The sequence below is a fragment of the Platichthys flesus genome, chromosome 9, assembly GCF_949316205.1.
Source record: "Platichthys flesus chromosome 9, fPlaFle2.1, whole genome shotgun sequence".
NCBI classification, from domain to species: domain Eukaryota; kingdom Metazoa; phylum Chordata; class Actinopteri; order Pleuronectiformes; family Pleuronectidae; genus Platichthys; species Platichthys flesus.
This window is the reverse complement of record NC_084953.1, coordinates 13,141,473-13,161,993: the sequence shown is the minus strand read 5'-3', so window position 1 is coordinate 13,161,993 and position 20,521 is coordinate 13,141,473. Positions and strand designations below refer to the sequence as shown.

Sequence of the window (20,521 nt, the reverse complement as noted above, 5' to 3'; positions counted from 1 at the left end):
GAATGACAGTCATGCTCACACACACACACACACACACACACACACACACACACACACACACACACACACACACACACACACACACACACACACACACACACACACACACACACACACACACACACACACACACACACACACACACACACACACACACACACACACACACACACACACACACACACACACACACACACACACACACACACACACACACACACACACACACACACACAGCCTTGACTTCAGACATCGCATTGCTTTCCTTTAGACTTTTTAACCTTAAACATACTTACTACTTTGCCCAATATTAGGTCCACAACAGGAGCAATGCCAAGAAAACACACCCAAACAAAAACACAGGAAACAAAGTGAGTTAAAAGTGTTTTAATATGTCCTCCCTCAATTTTAGGCAACACTACAAAGACATTCAAATAAAAGGACAGCAACTGTTCACGCTTTTTGTTTCAACAATACAAAATAATCTTTAGAAATAAAATAAGCAATACTTATATATATGATACTCTTAAATGAAAATCAAACTTAAAACGGCACAATAAATCTCTCGCATCAACTTTTTAGCCTTCGGGTCTGTGCAACCGTTTCTTCCCTGTCCTACATCTGTGTGAAATAAAATCTTTACAATGTTAACCAGACAAACGAAAAAACATGTTCCTCTTTACTCCTTCTTCTGTTACACACCACAGGATGCAGGCACAAGGAAGAAAATCAAAGTCTAGCACTAATTTAGTTTTTCATTACAGTAGATATTCAGTCTCATTTTTATGACTAAAGCTTCTCTTTTCTGCTAACCAGACTGTGGAAGAAAAAAAGATTACTAGGCATATTATTTCAATGACAAGATCATGGCTGCAAACAGTAACACTGCCATTTTTTAAGTGCTTCATTTTCTCAGCATGCTACAGACTGTGCAACGTAACACTCGCTCTCCTCCCAGACAGACTGACTCTTCAGTGTGACCTTTGAAGAAAAAAAGAACCCATGGGGGATGTTGCACGAAGCAGAGCTTGTGTGTCTTTGTAGATTTCTGATAAAAACTTCTCCGACGCATTTACGGGGGGGGGGGGGGGGATTTTAGTCGAGTCCTTATTCTGGATCCAAGTGGAGCGGGGCCTTTGGTTACATTTAAACACTCTTCAGTCAAATTTCTTTCAGGTTTTCAAAGCACATCAGGAGGAAATGTTGATAAAGCTTTACAGGAGAGGGTGTGAAGAGTTCAGAAGGTCGTTCAACAGCACCGCCCTCTTTTATTACTAATGAGTCAACTCCGGCACAAAGAACATCACATTAACGTAAGTGTTCCTGAACATGGCTCTGTTGTGACGGGATCGCGGATGTTGGAACCAGGTCTGAACAGTCAGTCTTCGATGGTCTCACAGCTTCATCAGCTTAAACCCTCATCCTTTGATTTGAAAAAGAAACCAGCTAAAAATCACATTTCAGTTTACAGGAGTCATGCACCGACATCTGTTCAGTGACTCATGACTTTTGTCAAGATGTTAATATTGAACTGGCCTAAAGAGCAGTAGAGTTCAAACTCTGAAAATAAAGCATAAGGTGCTTCTGATGTAATAATAGCAGAGGCTCTAATATCATAGAAAACAGAACAACTGTAGTGCTATCACTATTGTGAATAAACAAGGGAGTGATGGTCAGTACTTGTGCAATTATACTAAAATGGAATGATGCTGTCAGTAACTTTCAGGATGCGTTTTCTTTAACGGAGCCAATTTTCTCTGCAAAGTTTCAGACACACGACATCTGCAGGAAATCACGACACGGGAGGAAGGATTTGCGGTATAGATTCTCAAACTTCAGTCCTCTTCCTCCAACACACTATTCCTAATTATTCAAGAGCAGACATGTAACATGTAGTGTCAATTATATTCATATGTGTATAGCTGCGTGTTAGGATTGTTTTCAAGATAGGAACATTTTAGAGTTGTGACACTGTACCAGTCTCTAAACTAGCAGACGCCTCCGCTCTGGGAAGCAGGGGTCAAGCGCTTTCTGCCTCCTCCTTCTTGTCTTTTTTGCCCTCCCCCTCTCCCTCCACCTCCCCCATGTCGCTGACGTCCCGTCGACGTTTGCGGTTGCGAGCACTGGCCTTGGACGCGGGCAGGGACTCCATGCCCAAGACCTTGTGGATCTGACGGAACGCGAGCAGCCGCAGAGCGTGCTGAAACCAAAGAAAACAGAGATGGGAAATGTGTATTTGTAGAGCCACATATTTCTTCTTAAGAAACTTGGGTATTTAAATTTGACAACTGACAGTGCATAGTGACACAAAACACAGGGAAAAGATGGTGCATTTAAATGTAAAACCAGTGAGCTGTAATACCCAACAAGTTGTCCAATTTTATTTGATTATCTTGCTTACACCTACTAAATAATTACAATTATATATATATCCCATATAAATAACTAATCTGTTTTTCTATTTAAAACATGATTATATATAGTACTTTGAACTCGCCATTTCCTTTTCACACCTTCCTGAGACACAGCTCTTAAATTAGCTTTTCAGTTTCAGTCTCGTTTCCTCCAGTTTCCTCCTCCTGTCTGCAGCTCTACACTCACTCTACAGTTTCACTATTGCTAACATTATTTTAAAAAGTCTTTCACCGCACTGTCTCTCAATTTGCACGTCCATATTCACACAAATATCAAACCGAGCTGGTTTTTTTTCAGGTGACTGACTCAAGGCGAAACATGTTGCAGGTTAAACGACCTGGTTACTCAAAAGTAACCCACACTTCTGAACCAATCAAATTCAGGCCATGGTATAAATGGGGTGTGTAATGGTACCTGTGCACTGGCCGTTATGTCCTCTCTGTCTTGAAGCATCATGGTTCCCAAAGCATCTGTTGATTCATTCTCACAGGGGTCCATCAACCCCGGTCCGTCTGAGTGAGAGGACAAGAAAACAAGCAAATAAGACCAAGTCAAAACTTTGTACAAGATTTCAATACAGACCTATTCCAAACAAAGCTGTTCCTCATATTCAAGTTTTCCGTTTACTACAGCAGTGGCAAAAAATGGTGAATTAAAGGTTCAGTTAGTAGAATTTAGGGACATCTAGTGGTGAAGTTGCATATGCAGCTGAATCCTCCTGACCTCACCCTCCCCTTCCAAACATGTTAGAGAGCCTGTGGTAGACTTCATTTGTCGTAAATACTCATAAGGTGTTTAGTTTGTCCAGTTTGGGCTACTGTAAAAAAAGCAAAAAAACATGGCGGCCTTCGTAGAGAGGACCTGTTACTGATGTTAATATAAAGTATTTAAATGTACAGGGACCATTCGAGAGGAAAGAAAAAAAACAATTCGTACCCGTTAGATGAAACACAGTAGTGAAACACCAATAGGATCATTTTATATTAAATTTCTGCCGATGGTTCCCTTTCACCTAATTCTTACACACTGGACCTTTACTGTCTTATAGCTGCTTTTGATTTTCCAACTAAATGAAATGGTACAAGAAATATTGTCTTGAAAGTTATACCAGCTGTTTGACACATCATCAAATGCAGAAGTTGTGTGAAGCATAGCAGTGTTGCCATATTCACTGGTTAGTACATTCACTTCTTTCTAGGTAATTTGCTGTGGAAACTTGTTTTGGATGATTTGTGATAATTTGTCCCCTTTTTGAAGTGTTTGGGTGATTTCCATCATATCCTCTGATCTAAGCGGTGTGATGACACCGTGACTCACGTCAATTCAGTTGTACAATTGAGTTGAAATCTCTCTTATTCCAAATCACTATCACGTCAGAGCTATGTGATAGAAGCACTATGACTCATATTTAGGTAAAACCTTGATGTTTATTTCAGCATTATCTCAATGCTCAAATGTCAGTTTACTGATACATGTATAAAATAATCTGTGTTTGCCCATCTCATTCAACTTGTCTGACCTGGCAGCAAGATGCCTGTGGAGATGCACTCCAGGACTCTGCGCATGGCCTCCCCCGGGCTCAGTGGACCTGAAGCACTGCTGATCACCTTCTCCACCAGCAGCTCCATCGCCTGAAGGCAAACACAGAGAGATACTGGTATGATTCAGGTTGCTTATAAATAATGCAAGTTTTCCATGTCTTGACTCTTGTTTGAAAACACTATGTGAGGAGGACATTTGGTGTCCTCACGGCGTATCCTTACATAAGATGCATGTATGAATTAATGCATTAAAAATGAAGTAGAGTCCTTGCTCTGGGTAAGCTGTTACAAGGGTGATACAACATGAGCCGCATCATTTCACTTATTGGCGTTTATGCCAATAAACAGAACACAATACAGACAAGTTACAATATATATATATTATAAATAGACAAAACATAAGAGACAAGTGACGCACTTACCCAGCTGGGCAGCTTCGCCCAGGTGGGAACCCGCTGACATAAATCTCTCAGCAGCCGAATGATGATCACACAGGACTGCAGCCCATTGGCTCGAGCCTTCAGAAATAACAGCAATCAAATAATAAAAAGGCTTTTGTTAAGATAGAGAATAAATTGTGAAAATAAAAAAATATGATTAAACTTATAAAAGGTGAGTGAAAGTTTAAATTGGAAAGTATTATATAGGATTCAACTGTAGAATATATCCTGCTTTGTAAATAGAGATTCTAAACCAAACTAAAATCTGCCAGTTTTGGACATTTTGTGCAATTTACACTCTTGTTTTTTTTTTATATTACATGTGAACTAACAGCTGCCACACAATGATTGAAATAACTTTCCCAGTAACGTCTTATTCATGTTGTATAAACAACAATATTTTCTCATTGAGTTTTCTGGTTGTAAGAGACACGGCTTTGTGATGCATTTACCTGAAACCATTTGGCGTGACGGAGCGCTGCCAGGTATTCCAGACATTTCCTCTTATTCAGAAGATCAGGAGGATCCTTCTCAGCCACATCTGCTGGATACAACATGTACTGACTCATTACTTACAGTCAAAAATACAGCACAACTCAAATGACGACTGCAGCGCATAATAAGTGTTGATACTGCTGATGTACACTCAGCCACTGGATAAGCATGTGTATTTGGTGTGACCAGACATTTCCTCGAATCCTAAGAAACTTTTGGTTCTTTGGTGAAAAAAACAAAACAAGGGTAAGATATGAAAGAAAAAGTATGTGACCATAAAATGAGGAAGACTAGAGTCTCTTAGCTAAGAAAACGTAAATTAGCATAAGTGTGTTTCTTTTGGGAGTGGAAGGTTATAGATACATGCAAAAAAGAAGGAATCCAATGCATTCAAAAGGTGGTTAGTTTAGATTAAAGACACTTATCCCCATTTAATTGGTTGGGAAGATAAGGTGAACATGGTACAGACGTAAACTTTCTCTGGAAAGACATTTTCACATGTCAAACCTCTGGTGTAACCAATAACTTTGATAATGTCCTTGTTCATTGTGTGTGTTTTATTGTCAGAGCTGAAGAACAGACCATGTTTGTTCACTGAGCTTATTGGGGCCATTTATAATGTTATTAGTTACACCTGCACTTAACTCTGTTTTCGCAAGTCAAAATGTCTTTATGAGAAAGGCGTTTCAAATGTATATATATATCAAGCTCATTTCCTGATTTATCATAATGAATTTCATCCCTCATGATATTGTTTCCAGTTCAGAATTTACTAAAGGCTTCATCATGGACATGTCCCCACAAGTTTTCACAGTAAGTTAGAATTTCCCCTTCAATAAACTCCAAATTCAACTTTTGGATTTCCTCTATTTTGCATCTGAACCTCTTCTTTGTATGAGCGACTTTCACAGACATTTTACAATGAATCCAAAATGTCTCAGCTGCCACTTGGGAGAATTTAACAACTGAACCATGGACTTTCTGTAGATACTCATCAAAAAATGAACCGTCAAATAGCAGATAAAGGCACAGGAGTGAAGACACCGCTCTCCATATTTTAAAGGATAGATTCACATTTTTTCAAATTTGCCTTTAAACAATACTGGCCACAAAGAGATCCCTTCATAATGACCTTTCATTGTAAGTGATGGGGGATGAACTCAGTGGATACCGCTTTTGTTGTGCGTGTTCATGCAACAAGCGTACAGACTAAACCCAATCTCTGGACGAACAACTCAGGGGTTATGCATAAGGAAAAACAACCTCAAGTAGTAAAGTAACATTATTAATGAAAATCCATCCATGCTGTTTTGAGTTATTTTTGACCAGTCACTCCGGAATAATGTACAAATTGCCTAGACAATTTTTTTATAAAATGTATACTTTGGGTTTTACTAATGCCCCGTTGGGAAAGAATATTAATATGAACTACAGGAAATTTAAAATAAAAATATTGTAACTCCTAAAAAAGCTGATCTCAGACAACTGAAGGCTCTTTCTGATTCATTCAGATAAAAAGGGTGATGTCTTCATGCAGAAAAGAAAAGGCCCTGGATTTTGTCACTTCCATTGAAATCGCATTAGGAAAAGATCCATAAATGACCAGTATGAACATCTATCAAAACCTGTTTCAATAAAAACTGGCTATGATTTCAAGACAAGCTTGGAAAATGTTTTGCCTATCCTTTAAAGTACATTTCATTAAAAAAGCAAACAAGTTAAAGTGAAGTAAAATCTATTCAACACAATGGGTCAAAGCCTAGGCAAAATTTGTGACACTAAAAAACAAAGAATTAAAAAATAATGCCAAGTCTATGCTGGATTTAGAAATGACTATAAAAAAATGTTTGTGGACAGATTACAGACAAAAAACAAGACTGCTCATCTATAAATGACTAATAACAGGTTTGTCCAAACATTCAGTGTGTGGTCTCTGGTGACTGCTAAGGTTATATTACACAACATCAGCCTTGGGGCTTTCCACACTTCCATGTTCGCTACAACTGCAGCAACACCAGAGGATATTAGCTTTCTTACAGGGGAAATGCATCACAAAAACAAAGTCACTTGTTTGAAGTCTACACTACCATACCACTTAGAATCAAAGACCCATATTTATCATGCCTCTCCGAGCAGGGAGTTTTCACTGAGTCCCTCTAACGATGAATCCAGAAGGGTTTCCTGCTCTGAAAAGCTTAAGAAACATGGGCTACCTGGTTGCTTTAACTTTTCTATTCTTAGTGGTATGTGTACAAGTGTGGTCTTCAGATCAGCCTTCGGCTTGCCTAGGTCTGCTGATACAGAATTGGGGAACTGATCAACAAACCCAAACAAAATGTAAAAATATAAAAAGACAAGAGGCCACAGAAAAACATTGCTACCATGTTTTCCACATGACATCATATTGCTGACAGTGGTTGGAGCAGGAGGAGGAGTGTTTGCGACACAATGATGTTGGAAATTCCCTCAACTTCTAAATGAGGGAAAAAAGAGCAATGGATTTACAGTCATTTTGTGACTTTTGTGGTCTTGATCATTGTGAGGACACTCCAACACCTTGTTGTTGATAATGCCACAGTATGCTGCAGGGATGAGAGACAAAGGAACGGGAAGTCGTTGGACCTCAAAATCCCCTCGTAGGTATCATCGCAAAAATGCAACAAAGTAACGAGTAACAAGACTTTTCTCTTCTAAAAAAAATCTATTTTCAAATAGTTCATCATTTAGAGTAATTCCATCCCTGGGCATTATCTGAACATTGACCATCACTTCAGTCCAAAGGATTTTTCTGAGCGTGTGTTCATGAAATAAACACACCCTCGTGGCATAGAAAGGTCGGAGAGCCCGGCTTTTGATTCCCATGATGTGGAAAGTAAAGACATTGGGATCTAGTGTAACTGCAAAAAATGGGGGGAAATGAAAAGAGTGGGACAAATGAATATGCAAGTTGTTCTTATTTTAGGGGTTATAGAAAAAAATAAATAAATGTGGGCTTAGTTAAAGTCCCACTTCTAATTTTTGGGGTTATAAGCCTAAACTTTTGCTGCTAATGGGTGGAGAGGAAGCAAGTAATATATATATATATATATATATATATATATATATATGTATATATAGTGTATTACACACATTGCTGACAGTTGGTTGTCTGGTACTGAAAGCTTTGGCTTCTCTAACCTTTCTCAGCCGCTTTTCCTTCTGCCTGCTTGTCCTTCTCAGAAGCAGGGTCCTCCCTCATCAGCGGCGAGGTGAGAGAAATGGTCACCTGCATTTTGGGCTCCTTGCTTGAAAATATGACGATGTTCGCCTCCTCGGGGTGAGCCTGCACCTCATACTGATCTTCAGAAAATGTCTGCCGGTTAAAAGGACACTTGGGATTACTCACTACAGAGGAGGAGGGGTGTTGGGGCAGAGAATAGCCTTGTTTGGGTTACAGGGCAGTACTGTGGTGTTTTCAACCCTGGGTTTTCTTTCTCTTGAGGATGGGATCATAGTTTCCCTTATTCAAACAGGGTCACTAACGAGAACAATATCATTTCTCAACAATGTCTTTGCTATAGTTAGGTTTAAGACGATAGGGGGGCAGTTAAAGAAAAACAAATCCCCAACTCACTCTGTAGGATTCAGGTGTCATAACCAGGCAGTAAATCTAAAGATCAGCGAAAAGCACCCTTAATGAAACACTCATTACAGCGGAAATAGGAGGGAGGAAGAGTGAGGAATTAAAACACTGCACAACCTTGTATGTAGATACCAAACCTCTTCTGTGGACCCTAAATAGAAATTCAAATGATTCTCCTTTCCAGCAGTTTTGTCATTTGTGAACATGGAAAAAAAAAATCACCCAAATATGGAATCCACACATTTAAGATATAATATCTTAATAAAAGTAAGTAGCTTTAGTTTAGAGATCTTGATACTAAGAAACATGTGGAATGTATATCCCTTAACAACTGAGCAGTCAACAGTCTACTATGGAAAAGATTCATTGTCATCATTTTCAAAAATTCATTGGATTTGGAGAACAAACAGCTCAGGCCTCTGGGGAGATTCTCACATGTTCACTAATGGTAAATGAACTGCTGGAGCAAATGAACCCAAAAAGCATGAAGGAAGTCCTGGGGTTTTTCTGGTTTGGTCCTGGCTGATAAAACTGAAGTTACTTCATCACAACATTCAAATAATACATTTTAGTTGCTTTCATTGTAAGAACTTCTTGTTTCCATTCTCTTTGTTACGGAACCCTGTCATCTCCCAGTCCCTTAAAATCCTGCTCCCATGACACAAGTCATGAGGCGATGCATGATGCAGAACACGTTCCTCTTTTTATCTACTGCACCAGGTTCTATTTTCCAAAGGATCTTTATTTTGGAGTTTTTCTATATGAACCCACTGATTGTTAATCTTAAAATTTAAGATAAAACTTTCAATGTGGGAAAGTCAGGGTTGAGAAATGTATTTAATTTAATACAACCCCCCCTTCCACAACCTCATACACAGCATGGAAAGAGGAAAACAGTGACTTTCAGGGTCCTGATGAGGTAATCTTACCGCTAGTTCCTTGGGCAGCTGTTTGCTGATGTTTGTCAGTAAAGAGATTGTGGGTTTCTGAGCAGTCAGAAGGATGAGCTCCACGTTTCGGTCCTCACGAAGCAGCAGGCCTTTGGCCAGGATGCCAACCCTCATCACACCTTTTAGCAGCCGGGCTGAATTCTCAGCGCTTTCAGAGGAAAAAAAGAGTAAGGGCTTGCATGGCTGGTTTGACATTTGAATGTCTTATCTTATATCTTGAGGTGAACTTCAGCAGATTTTCTGTGAATCCCTATTTGTAGAAAATTATCCATACAGACATGAGTCAACTTTGACCACCGACTAAATCAGTTGCATTTGTAGCAACGTGATAGCTCTTTGTCTAAACACAGAGTCATAATGAACATTTTATTAATGCATGACTTCTATTTTTGCCTGACCACACATTCTGCATTCATATTTGATAGTCTTGCATCTCAGTGCAGCTCTTTGGTTAAGTCAAGACAACAAAAGAGCTTTTAGGCGTAAACAATCCCAGTCTTTGTTTTTATCAATATTCCTAGTGGAGAACAAACACTAAATTAAAATTTCATATCAAGCTGAAAGTGAACAAAAATATCTTTTTTTTAGTGCTGTCACAGTATTTTTACAATGTGCTGGAAAAATGTGCTGGAAATGTGCTGGAAATGTGCTGGAAATTTCCAGCACAATGTGCTGGAAATGTACTGATATGAATCCTAAAACTGAATCATTGTTGTTCCTACTGGTGTTGTAACTTTAATATCATTCACTCAGGCGCATGCAGAGGAATCGATTAAACATCAATTAAACATTCACAGTGGTTGTTGGAAAAAATGTGAATCAGTGTATATTTACACTCTAAATATAAATGGAGATGATTTTGCTCTGTATCTACCATCACAAGAAAGCAGCATCAAGCTAAGATGTGTGTATTTTGTGTCACATTTTACCTTTTATCGTCTCCTTCTTCAGAAGCAGCAGGAGCAACAACTGGCGTCCCCTTCTCCAACAGGGAGTCAGACACCAGCTTTAGGGCTCTCTCCGTGTGGGAGACAATCCTCTGAACGGCCTGTAGCTCGTCTTCCACTGGGTAAATGGTGGAGTGCTTGGCCATGATGTGGCGGTCATCAGGGGAGTCAGGCCGACGCACGCACGTCTTAAGGGAGAGGGGAGAATACATGATCACCCCTCTGTCTCAGTGAAAGTTAGATTTCATATCTATTATTGTGTTTAAAAATAAAAAGAGAAGTGAAGTTCCGGAGCTCACCAGTAGAGGGGGCACCGGCATACCAGGGCGGCTCATTAGTGGTGGAGGAGCCATCCTGCGTCTCTGCTCCCCCCAGTACATCTGCTCCTCCTCCATTCTCCTCCAGTACATGTCCTCCTCATACCGCCTGCAGGAGAGAAACATTTAAATGGCATTCAGTTCATTTAAATGTTGTTTATTCCCACAGGGAAATACCATGTTTATCATGAAAAGTACACAAGAGTCCATCAAAGTACTTTTCTGAAAGAATTTTCTTATCTAAAGGAAATGATACAAAAGGGTAATTTGTCAAAACATGCTTTAGCTGCAGAGAGTCTAAAGTTATAAGATTTGTTTTTCTTGTAAGAGAAGAACTATGACTCAGGCCTGATATAAACAATGTTGTAAATACAGGAAACTTCTTGAAGTGGTGACCTCTGTCAGCTGATGAACTTTACAAGCTTCCCCTCTGCTAATATTACCCGATGATGCATCTTCCTCATATTTCCCCTGTTAGTCTGTTCTATGTTTACCAAGGAAACCTTGTTTTTGAGTTTGAGTCTCTGACTAAGATCTCTGGCCTCTGACCTCATCTCCATGTGCCAGCGCTGCTCGTCGTCCCTCTGTCTCTTCAGCACCGCCTTCTGCTTCTGCTTCTTCAGCTTGCTCTCCTGCAGCTTCCTGGCCCGGTTACTGGGCTTGATCTCCACAGGAAGTTCTGGGTTCACTTTCTTCTACAGAGACACAGAGAAGAGGAGAGAATATGTAAGACGAATGTAATGTGACAGTCGACATGGGATCTTACCCCGGTGTCTTGGCAATCCCACACAAGTGATATTGAACCGATCTTTCAAAATCCCAAGGCACACCATTTCGGAATCACTGGTCTAGCCTGTGACAGTCCACCATAGTCTTATTGGTCTCACCACAGTTTCATAATGATCCGGAAAGATTTAAACACTTCTCATTATAACATAAAATATATTTATTGAGTATTTTGTCTTTCATAGTCAAGCTCGCCATCAGCAGCAATGGGAGAAATCCTTCTGCCAGAACACAACACCTGCCATTTGGGTGTGGGTGAGAATGTACCCAACCCCCCCATGGGGCAGCTCCGATTACATATAGAATCTTAAGACTGCAGATAATATCTGAACTGCCTTGTTCTGTTGCTTTCCACTCTCAAGAGGACCTCAAGCATCTCATCCTTCCTCATGACTGCTTATCGCTCTGGGTACCCAGTCAGACAGGATCTCGGCTCAGTGAGACTTTCTCACCTTGTACTGCAGTCTGTGCCTTCTTCCCTTCAGGTGCATGTCTTTAGCATTGGGGTCGTTGAAGCTGCACTCACACAGTTTACAGTGAAATCGAATCACTTTTCCTTCGTCGTTACGAACCTGAATAAGACAAGACAGTTGGGGGTGAATACAGAATTGTGCAGGAGGTGTGAGTGACGCAGAGGAGTTGATACACAAAAGACTACATCAAAGTAGGAATTGTGATGAATTTTTCCTGCACACCTCCTCTACATAGTCGTGTCCCACTGGCTGGATGTCACCGAGGCCACCTTCTTTGTCGAAATCCTCATCATCACTCTGAGACTCATACTTCTGAATTGAATGTACTTTGGGCACCTCCACCTTCGCAGGCACCACCGCTGCTACAACTGGTAGTGTCACAGCTGGAGTGCTGACAGGCTTAGTGGCTGCGAGGAAGACAAGACATTACAGATCAGAGAGTTCAATTTCAGGTATTCTAACTGCCCATGAATTTGAAGTAAAACAAAACCTGTTAACATCCAACTTATACTTTATATTTCTAGTTCTTTTGCAGATCGATACATTTAGAAATATGGTTTATCAATTGGAATTAACTATCCAACGTCTTAAAATCCAAGAATCCTGATTTTGAGTACAGGAAATTACTTATTTTATAAGTGCATTTATTAAGAGACCAATATTAAAAAAGGGCTTTAGTTTTTCTGAAAACTGCCTCTGAACTTCAGTAAGAGCTTCTATTTAAAGGTTCAGTGTGTAGAATCTAGTGATTTCGGATGCATGTTTCAGCTGAATACCCCTCCCCTCCCCTCACCCTCCCCTTCCAAACATGAAAGAGAACCTGTGGTAACCTTGAATTGTCCTTATATGCAAAAGGTGTTTAGTTTGTCCAGTTTGGACGAAAAAAAAACATGGCAGCCTTCTTAGAGAGGACTCACTACCTCTAAATATAAAGTATTTAAATATAAAGGGCCCATTCTAGGGTAAAGAAAACAACAATTTGTTCAATCTCGACATTTTCACACTTTTCGACAGCGATGACACAGATGCCAAATGTATGTCTTATAAGTATTTATTTCGACTTTAGATTGGGCCACGTGTGCACTGAGCATCTCTGTTATGCAGGTTAATACTATTAAATCCTGATAGTGGAGCGGGGAGTAATCCCAAACAAATAAACTGGATCGGGGGAAAACCAGTTCTATTTATCTACATGAGTAATCACCAAACTTACAAATGACAGTTATTTTGGAAGGAGCTGCTCTCCTGACCGGTGGTGCAGTTTTAGCCATGGCGTGTACAGACACCTGTTTTGGTGTTGCAGCGGGAGTGGAAGTGGTTGAGGCCAAGGCAGGGGTGGAGGTGGGGACTGGAGGTTTCCCAGCTATCGAGGTTGTGACGACTGGAGCAGAATTCACCAACACAGGCTCAGTGGAAGGTATAGGTTTGCCAAGCTTGGTGTGAAGTTTCACCACCTTTCCAGGAATGACAAAGGGAGACAGAGGGAGATACGTCCATTTAAGGCTGCTGATATTTAATCCCATCGCAGTTCCCTCAGGGAGGTTTTGTCCTTAGACTCTGACAGACATCACATGAGTACACGTCATCTAAAAAAAGCTTCCGAGGTTCTTCTCCAGCTGCCTGTTTTCTAGAGATCATGATTAGTATTCTCTCTCTCACACACACACAGTCAATCTTCTCTGTAGCAGCGGAGCATGTGTAATGACCCAAGCTAAATTAACATAAATACAAATGAGTAAGATGATGATGAGACTTATTCCAACAAGTCTGAGAAGTTTCTCCTGCTGGAATCTCTTAGAGCTCAATTGACAAATGTCGCATTTTGAATGAACTAAATATGTTGGTTGTGTTACTGAACTGTGCAAGATGTTATTGTGTGAAAATGTTAAGTTTGCAGACACGCGACACAAACAGCAGTAGATCAATGAGTCCTCACATCATGCTTTTAGCTAAACGTTTTCTTGCCTTGCATTTAGAGCATTTAACCACAGGGATTTTCTCTGGTGTGCAGTCACTACTTCCATCATATTTTCATTGTGCAAACAACCTATGCCGCAGTGTGGTAAAATAACATGGTTTAAATTATAAGTAATATTTGAAATAGTAATACTAATTGTTGGGAAAGTAAAAGCAGGTAAATACAACTTACCTTCTGGTGTTTGGCCCCACGGATATGGGCGGCGTAGGCATCCACTCCAGTGCAGGAGACGTCGCATAACTCACAACGAAGCTGAGTCTGGACCCCCCTGGGCCCGTTCGTGGCCCCCGACTGTCCCCCAGACTTTAGGGCTGCCTCTTTCTTCTTATGCTTCTGACCCTCCAGGTGCTCCCGGTATGTCTGGTGCAGGAATCACACCAGTTAACTTTCTTTTTGTCAGGTTGATGAAATAATTCAATACAATTCTCTCAGGCAAGTGATGATACGAAGCATTAAAGAGACAATCCACCATGTGCTCTGATCTGAGATCCTTTTTTATTAGTTTATGTCTTTTGCTGCTCATTTATGCACAACAGAATGGCCCTGTTATAAAGACCCTTACAAATAAAATCTTGTTAAATCCACCTCATTTCTAATCTCTTACCTGAGGGCCTGCACAGCTGATCTTGCAAATGTCGCAGTAGTGGAGCTGCGGTTGCTTTGGAGGCCCTTTGGGTTTCTGCAGCTTGTTTTGGTGAAATGTTGGCTTTTTGTAGGCGTTTCCTGCCAGGGCTGTGACCATGTTGCTCCCTGAGTTGCTCCAGGATGAGCTTGTGAGTTGCTTGAGCGGAGGCTGGATTTGAGCCTTGGGCTGCTGTGGCTGTTGAAGCTGCTGTAGTGGAGGCTGCGGCTGGGCGAGAGTCTGCTGGGCCGGCTGGTAATAGGAGGGGGTGGATGTGGAGGTGTAGCCAGTTGTATCATAATTGGAGTAGCTTAGGCCTGAAGGTGAGAAGGTAGAGGAAGAGAGTGAGGACAGAGAGTTATTGGACATTATTAATTAACAAGAAATGTAGAGGTCTTCAAGCTGAGGTGTGGAAAACCAACACATCTGTCGGTAGAGAACAGCTAATGCAACTCCTGCAAGAAGCTGGTGGTGGTGGTGCACTGCTCTACTGTGCAGCGACACCTGTACAAATATGATGGAATCATGTCAGTCATTTGAAGGAAGGATTTCCTGCATCCTCAGCAAAAAATTCTGCATCAAAAGTTTGCAAAGGAAAAGCTAAAAAACAAGTCATACGGACCAATGAAGTTAAATTTAAACTTTCTAGCTGCAATAAGTCAACGAAAGAAGGGTGCAGAATTTCATGAAAGAAAACCTTGCAATCTGTGAAGAACAAGGTGAATCGATCATGCTTTGGTCTTGTGTTGCAGCCAGTGGCACTGGAAAATGTCACTAGTAGAGGGAGGAAAGGACTTGAGTAAATACTAAACAAATTCTGACTAACATCAAACTGTCTGGGAAGGAAAATAATCCTCATACATTCCTAAAAATCCACATTGGACTAGATCAGGAGAGAGTTTTGCCATGGCCCCAGCCCCGACCTTAGGACCATGGAAAATCTGTGGATAGACCTCAACAGCGCAGTGCATGCAAGTCCAAGAACTAGAAGACTTTTTCAAAAAGAACCCAAAGACTTGACAAGCTGTGTCGAAAGAAGTGCATACAGGGTGCCTTAACTCTTATTTTCCTGTCGAAACAGTAAAATATGGCATTAAAGTAATCTTGCAAAAAATGTAAAGAAATATGTCTCTTCCCCTTTATGCCTTTTTTGTATATCAGGTCATCTTTTATATGTGTAATTATTTCCAGTAACCTTTGACCATTGTATATCATGATCTTTAATCGTTTAATTTTTACCTGAGTAGGAAGTGGCTGCAACGCTGGAGCTGAAGGAGGAGCCGAGGGTGTAGGATGAAATGGGAGTGGGGGGCTGCTGGACAGTAGTGGTCACTGGGTAGATGTTGTAGGTGGTGGCCACAGAGCTGGATGGAGCCAGAGGTTTCAGGGCTGTTACCTGCCTCTGGGGAGGAGGAGGCTGGCTGTACACGGTGGTGGGTGCTGGACTGTAAGCACTCTTCACTCCAACTGATAGAGAGAGAGAGATGGACAGGGCAAGGGGGAGATAGTTGAGGTGGAGAGGAAGGGCATCAGAGAGATCTGAAACTCAACCACATCCACTGGGACTGTCAGAGGTTTTTTGGCAGAGCCGGCAGGATCCTGGTTTCTCCACCAGTGGAGCCGCAGATCACATTTCATACATATCACATTACCCTTCTAAGTGCAAAAATAAAAAATACTGAGACTGATGACCAACAAATCCCACAGCAAGACCGAAGTGTGTTTGTGTGTCTCATGCTCTACCCTGTCACCTGGAACACTAGTTAGTCAATATTTTGGGAGCGACTTTTAAAAGTGTGTTTATTGCATCTTCACATGAAAAAATTGGCCGATGCTTTCTGCCTAATTTCATGGTTTGCGGATGGTAGCAGCAGTCACACAGTGAGTCCCAATCATCATGCGGCCGACAAATGTTTCAACCAGCAAACAATTGCACAGTGTTAAAGGGTCTTTAGCACTAAAAGTGTCTAGGACACCCAGTTCAACCTCATTGTCTAGTACTGTAGGATTGTTTTTGAAATCATATGGACAAATTGTGCATTAGTTTTAAATTCTTTCAAACCAGATTTTTTAAGAAGTGACAGGCCTAGTGAGTAAGTGTATCATAGTGACACAACATTCAGTTTATTTGGACATTTCTGTGCTGCATCATCTTGTCACTTGATTAAATCAAAAAACTAAACTAAGATCATTGAAATCAACAAAAGCTGTTTGGCTAAGAAGAAATTCGAATTTTTGATTATCACTCAGTGGAATTGACTGAACCTTTCTTTACATGATAGTTCAGATACTCACCAGTCTGGTAGTAATTCTCTGTGGGTGCCCTCTGAGCTGTGACTATACTTGTCTGGTAGTACTGTTTATTGTCATAGGTGGTCACAGCAGCAGGGCGTCCGTAACTGTAGTTGTCTTGCTGGAAATTACAAAAAAGGATTCAAACCAATTAAAAAACAGGTACCTGCAATTAACATCTTAACTGTGCACATAATCATCTTTTAAATACGGAAGGTCAGAATTTCGTGATGACAATTGGTGCAGAAAGTGCATGCGTTGCTTTCTGCCATTTGTAGAATGCATTTAAAAGTCACATTATAGGACTCAAACCCACAAGACCACATCATGCAATGAGCAGGGGAATGGCAGAATTCATGAAGGAAGCAGAGAGAGGCTGACCGTGTCTGAATAGACCTGGTACGTCTGTGGGGTGGGCTGCGGCGGGGCCGGGGGGTCCGGCTGCCTGTAGGCGTAGTCAGGAGGGGCCTGGTGGGTCTGATAAGCAGGGTAAGGGGCGGAGACCACGGGCCTGGCTGCCTGGACCGGAGCTGGAGAGTAGGACGCAGTCACTGCATGAGCCACGGTCGGAGCCTGCTGGACACTGTAACTTGCTGTGGAGGGATGGGAGTAGGCCGGGGGAGGCTGAGTACTGAAGGAGAGGGAGGGGAATTAAAAGAAGCAATACAATAAACTTCAGACTCTCTACAACCTTTATCCAGGAGGAGACTCTCCACTAGTGCAAAAAAAATAGTTTTCTGTCATTACAGTCCAACAGAACACAAACAGAGACTTCACAGCATCATCCCTCTCTTATCTGTGGGACACAGGTTGTGCCCAAATTATGTTTGCCTGCTTTTTTAAAGAGCACAAAAAAAGGGGCAATCTGTGATAAAGTTACTTACATCAATACCAAGCCCTAATACAAACTGCTAGATGATATCCACAAGCAACCTTGATGGCTAATCAACAGCAGGACTGGCTTATAGTGACTGAACAGTGCCTCAGTGAGGAGGATCACTTTAACTCAGTTTAATCTTGTGTTTTGTTACAAATTTATTTTACTGCATGATATCTTCAAATAATAATACATTTTTATAACAAAACATTTCTAATAGAACCTATCTAAACACATTAATAAGGTTCTTTAAAAAATACATGGGAATATAACAGCACAGACCTAAACAAGACAAGACAAATTAAGAAAGGTTGACAAAGTGTTAACAAGTCTAATCTCCACAGGCAAACAGTTCCACAGCCTCAGGGCCCTGATGGCTCAACCCTTAGATTACAGTTTGGAGTATAGGGGGTTAGCAGCTCTGTAATATAACTGTGGGATGGACCACACTGAGCTATAGAAATCATTTCAACTGGCCGCCAATGAAGGGAGGTAGAAGTTTAAGAGATGTGAGTCCTGCACTTAGTGTTGGGTATAAGATGCAGACATTAGTCAATGGCAAGGCCACAAGTGTCAGGACAGACAAGAACATGAGTGGGCTAAAATTAAATGATGGCTCAAGGTCATAAAAGAGTGATAACGCAGATTCGTCATCACAGAAAAATATCCAGGATCCAAAGCAAGTACAAAATAGTAGACAGACAAATTCACACAACCAGTGACAAGTGATAAATTACATTTTCCAATAAGTCTGTGCATTGTCTGTAGAGCTTCCACTATAGAAATGCCTGTGATTTAATCAACTCGTTGAGTGGACGAGTCTGTGAATACCGAGTAGGCACGGACTGAGTTTCTAAGATCTAATCGTTGAATCAGTGAAGTCCTACATACCGTGCAGTATAAGTATTTCTCAACATAAAATGTTATTGAGGATTTTTTAATCGAATAAATTGATAAATTTGTCTTATAATTCATTTTCTGGATAAATCATTCCTCTCATATGGTTTTAAACACATTTACACATACACTGTATCTCTGCACTTCAGTTTTAAAGGATGGGTAAAACTCGAAAAATTACTAAGATGGGTGAAATAAAATAACCTTCACCTCCCTTTGGCTATTTTTAAGTAAATATGCCAAAAGTAAGCTGTGATTACAACACTGAAAATATGTATGATGAGACGCACCAGGTTTAACATAAGCCTACACACAACAATTAAAGAGAGACTCTTGAATGAGTGAACAGTTCTACAGTGAGGAATATGTGGCCTCTTGCCTTTGCCCTGCAAAAATAATATATTGAGTAAGAGCGAAAGACACAGAAACTTGTTTACAAGTTGAAGAGCTAGAGACATGCTGATAATGACAGGAAGCCTATTTAGTACTATTCATTTTTATGATCTGTGTTCATTGTCAAAAACATTGAATTCCTGGATTTGATGTGTCAGATTGAAGGATTTGAAGGACTCCTCAGGATCATCTGCAGATCTCACTGCAGCTCTGCAGCTCCCACACACTGACACACAGTGGAATCTGGTGTTTTGTTAAATCAGTGACTGAGGTTAGCACAGATCCTGCAGACTGGTCCTCGATGAGCTCAGATCTGAGGAAGAGTTTGGTGATTACACATCACCCGACCTGTCAATGACTTCTGATCGACTGTCAAACTCACAGACCAGATGTTTGTCAGTCTGATCGATGCTCTTTCACTCGTTTCTCCCTGTTGACATCGGCTTGCCATTAAACATTTACCCACAACAAACACAGTGAGTGAGACACAGGGGCAGCAGCAGGGCCAGCCCCCATCTCCCACCCGCACCCACCGGCCGCAGGTCACAGCTGCAGCCGCCTGACACCTCCTGTCACTGACTCGCTAAGAGAAGCGGTGAGGGGGCTGGGCCGTCGGCAGCAGCTGTCCGAGCCAGGCCGAGCCGGGGTTCACCTAATGTCAGGCAGCATGTCGTGAGGCGCCGGCCCTGCCGACCCAGTAAGCTAATGCTAACAAAGCTACGCTGCCTCTCCACGCAGCGAAGCCCCACCACTGACCGAGTCACCGCCGATACGCGGCCGCCACTGACACCCGGGGCCCCGCGGGCACGCTGACACCGGCAGACTCCGCTTGAATTACCTGTACTGAGGGGCGGCGGCATGTGTGAAGCCGAAATAGTTGCTTGCAGCCATCTTGGCATCTCCAGCACAGTCAGTGGGGAAACAGCAGACAGCAGCAGAGAGGCTGAGGCTGACCGTCAAGATGATTCACCTCCCGTCGGCCCCTGCGACACCAGCGCACACAGGAAGCACGTCACAGAGAAAGAGAGAGATAGTTTATTTTAACTGTGGTTTTTGTTTACATTGTTATTTATACTTTAGCAACACATATAAATGTCAGTAGAGTTTATTGGAAATTAAAAAAAAGTTAATTGAATTGAAAGAGAGAGAGAGAGAGAGAGAGAAATAAGATATGAGAGACAGAGAGTGAAAGTATTGCTACAACAGTAGTTGTCTGGTTTTCGCTTTTCCCCCCTGCTCTTTATATTTAAATGGCACAATGGTGTTTTTATCCAGCTATATAAACTGCTGATTGTATTTAAGTTGTTTCTCCTGGATTGACAAAATGTGATACATAAACACATATATCTGGCAGCTCTACATTATTTGGTGTTTACATTTTGTCGAATGAAAAATGAGTTCAGCTCTAAAGTCACATACTGCTGTTGCAATTATAGACATATGTATGTAAGATATTAATTGTTAAAATTAAAAGCA

At 41.3% G+C, this 20,521-nt stretch overlaps 1 protein-coding gene across 2 annotated transcripts; it reads right to left on the bottom strand.

The window, feature by feature from the left end:
* Positions 1-376: 376 nt before the first annotated feature.
* Positions 377-20,024, bottom strand: zfr2 (zinc finger RNA binding protein 2). 2 transcript variants are annotated; one of them, XM_062394905.1, is made up of 19 exons: positions 19,884-20,024; positions 17,260-17,509; positions 16,882-16,999; positions 15,826-16,053; positions 14,569-14,903; positions 14,136-14,324; positions 13,200-13,440; positions 12,209-12,393; positions 11,966-12,085; positions 11,277-11,422; positions 10,710-10,836; positions 10,393-10,598; positions 9,443-9,611; positions 8,069-8,243; positions 4,849-4,940; positions 4,379-4,474; positions 3,935-4,046; positions 2,830-2,927; positions 377-2,200 (listed from the first exon to the last, which is right to left on the bottom strand). In XM_062394905.1, exons 1-19 carry the CDS (start codon positions 19,934-19,936, stop codon positions 2,021-2,023), a joined length of 3,120 nt encoding a protein of 1,039 aa, XP_062250889.1. In that variant the 5' UTR covers positions 19,937-20,024; the 3' UTR covers positions 377-2,020. The 2 variants fall into 2 exon arrangements, with proteins under 2 accessions (XP_062250889.1, XP_062250890.1); XM_062394906.1 differs by having other exon boundaries at positions 4,849-4,937.
* Positions 20,025-20,521: the final 497 nt, after the last annotated feature.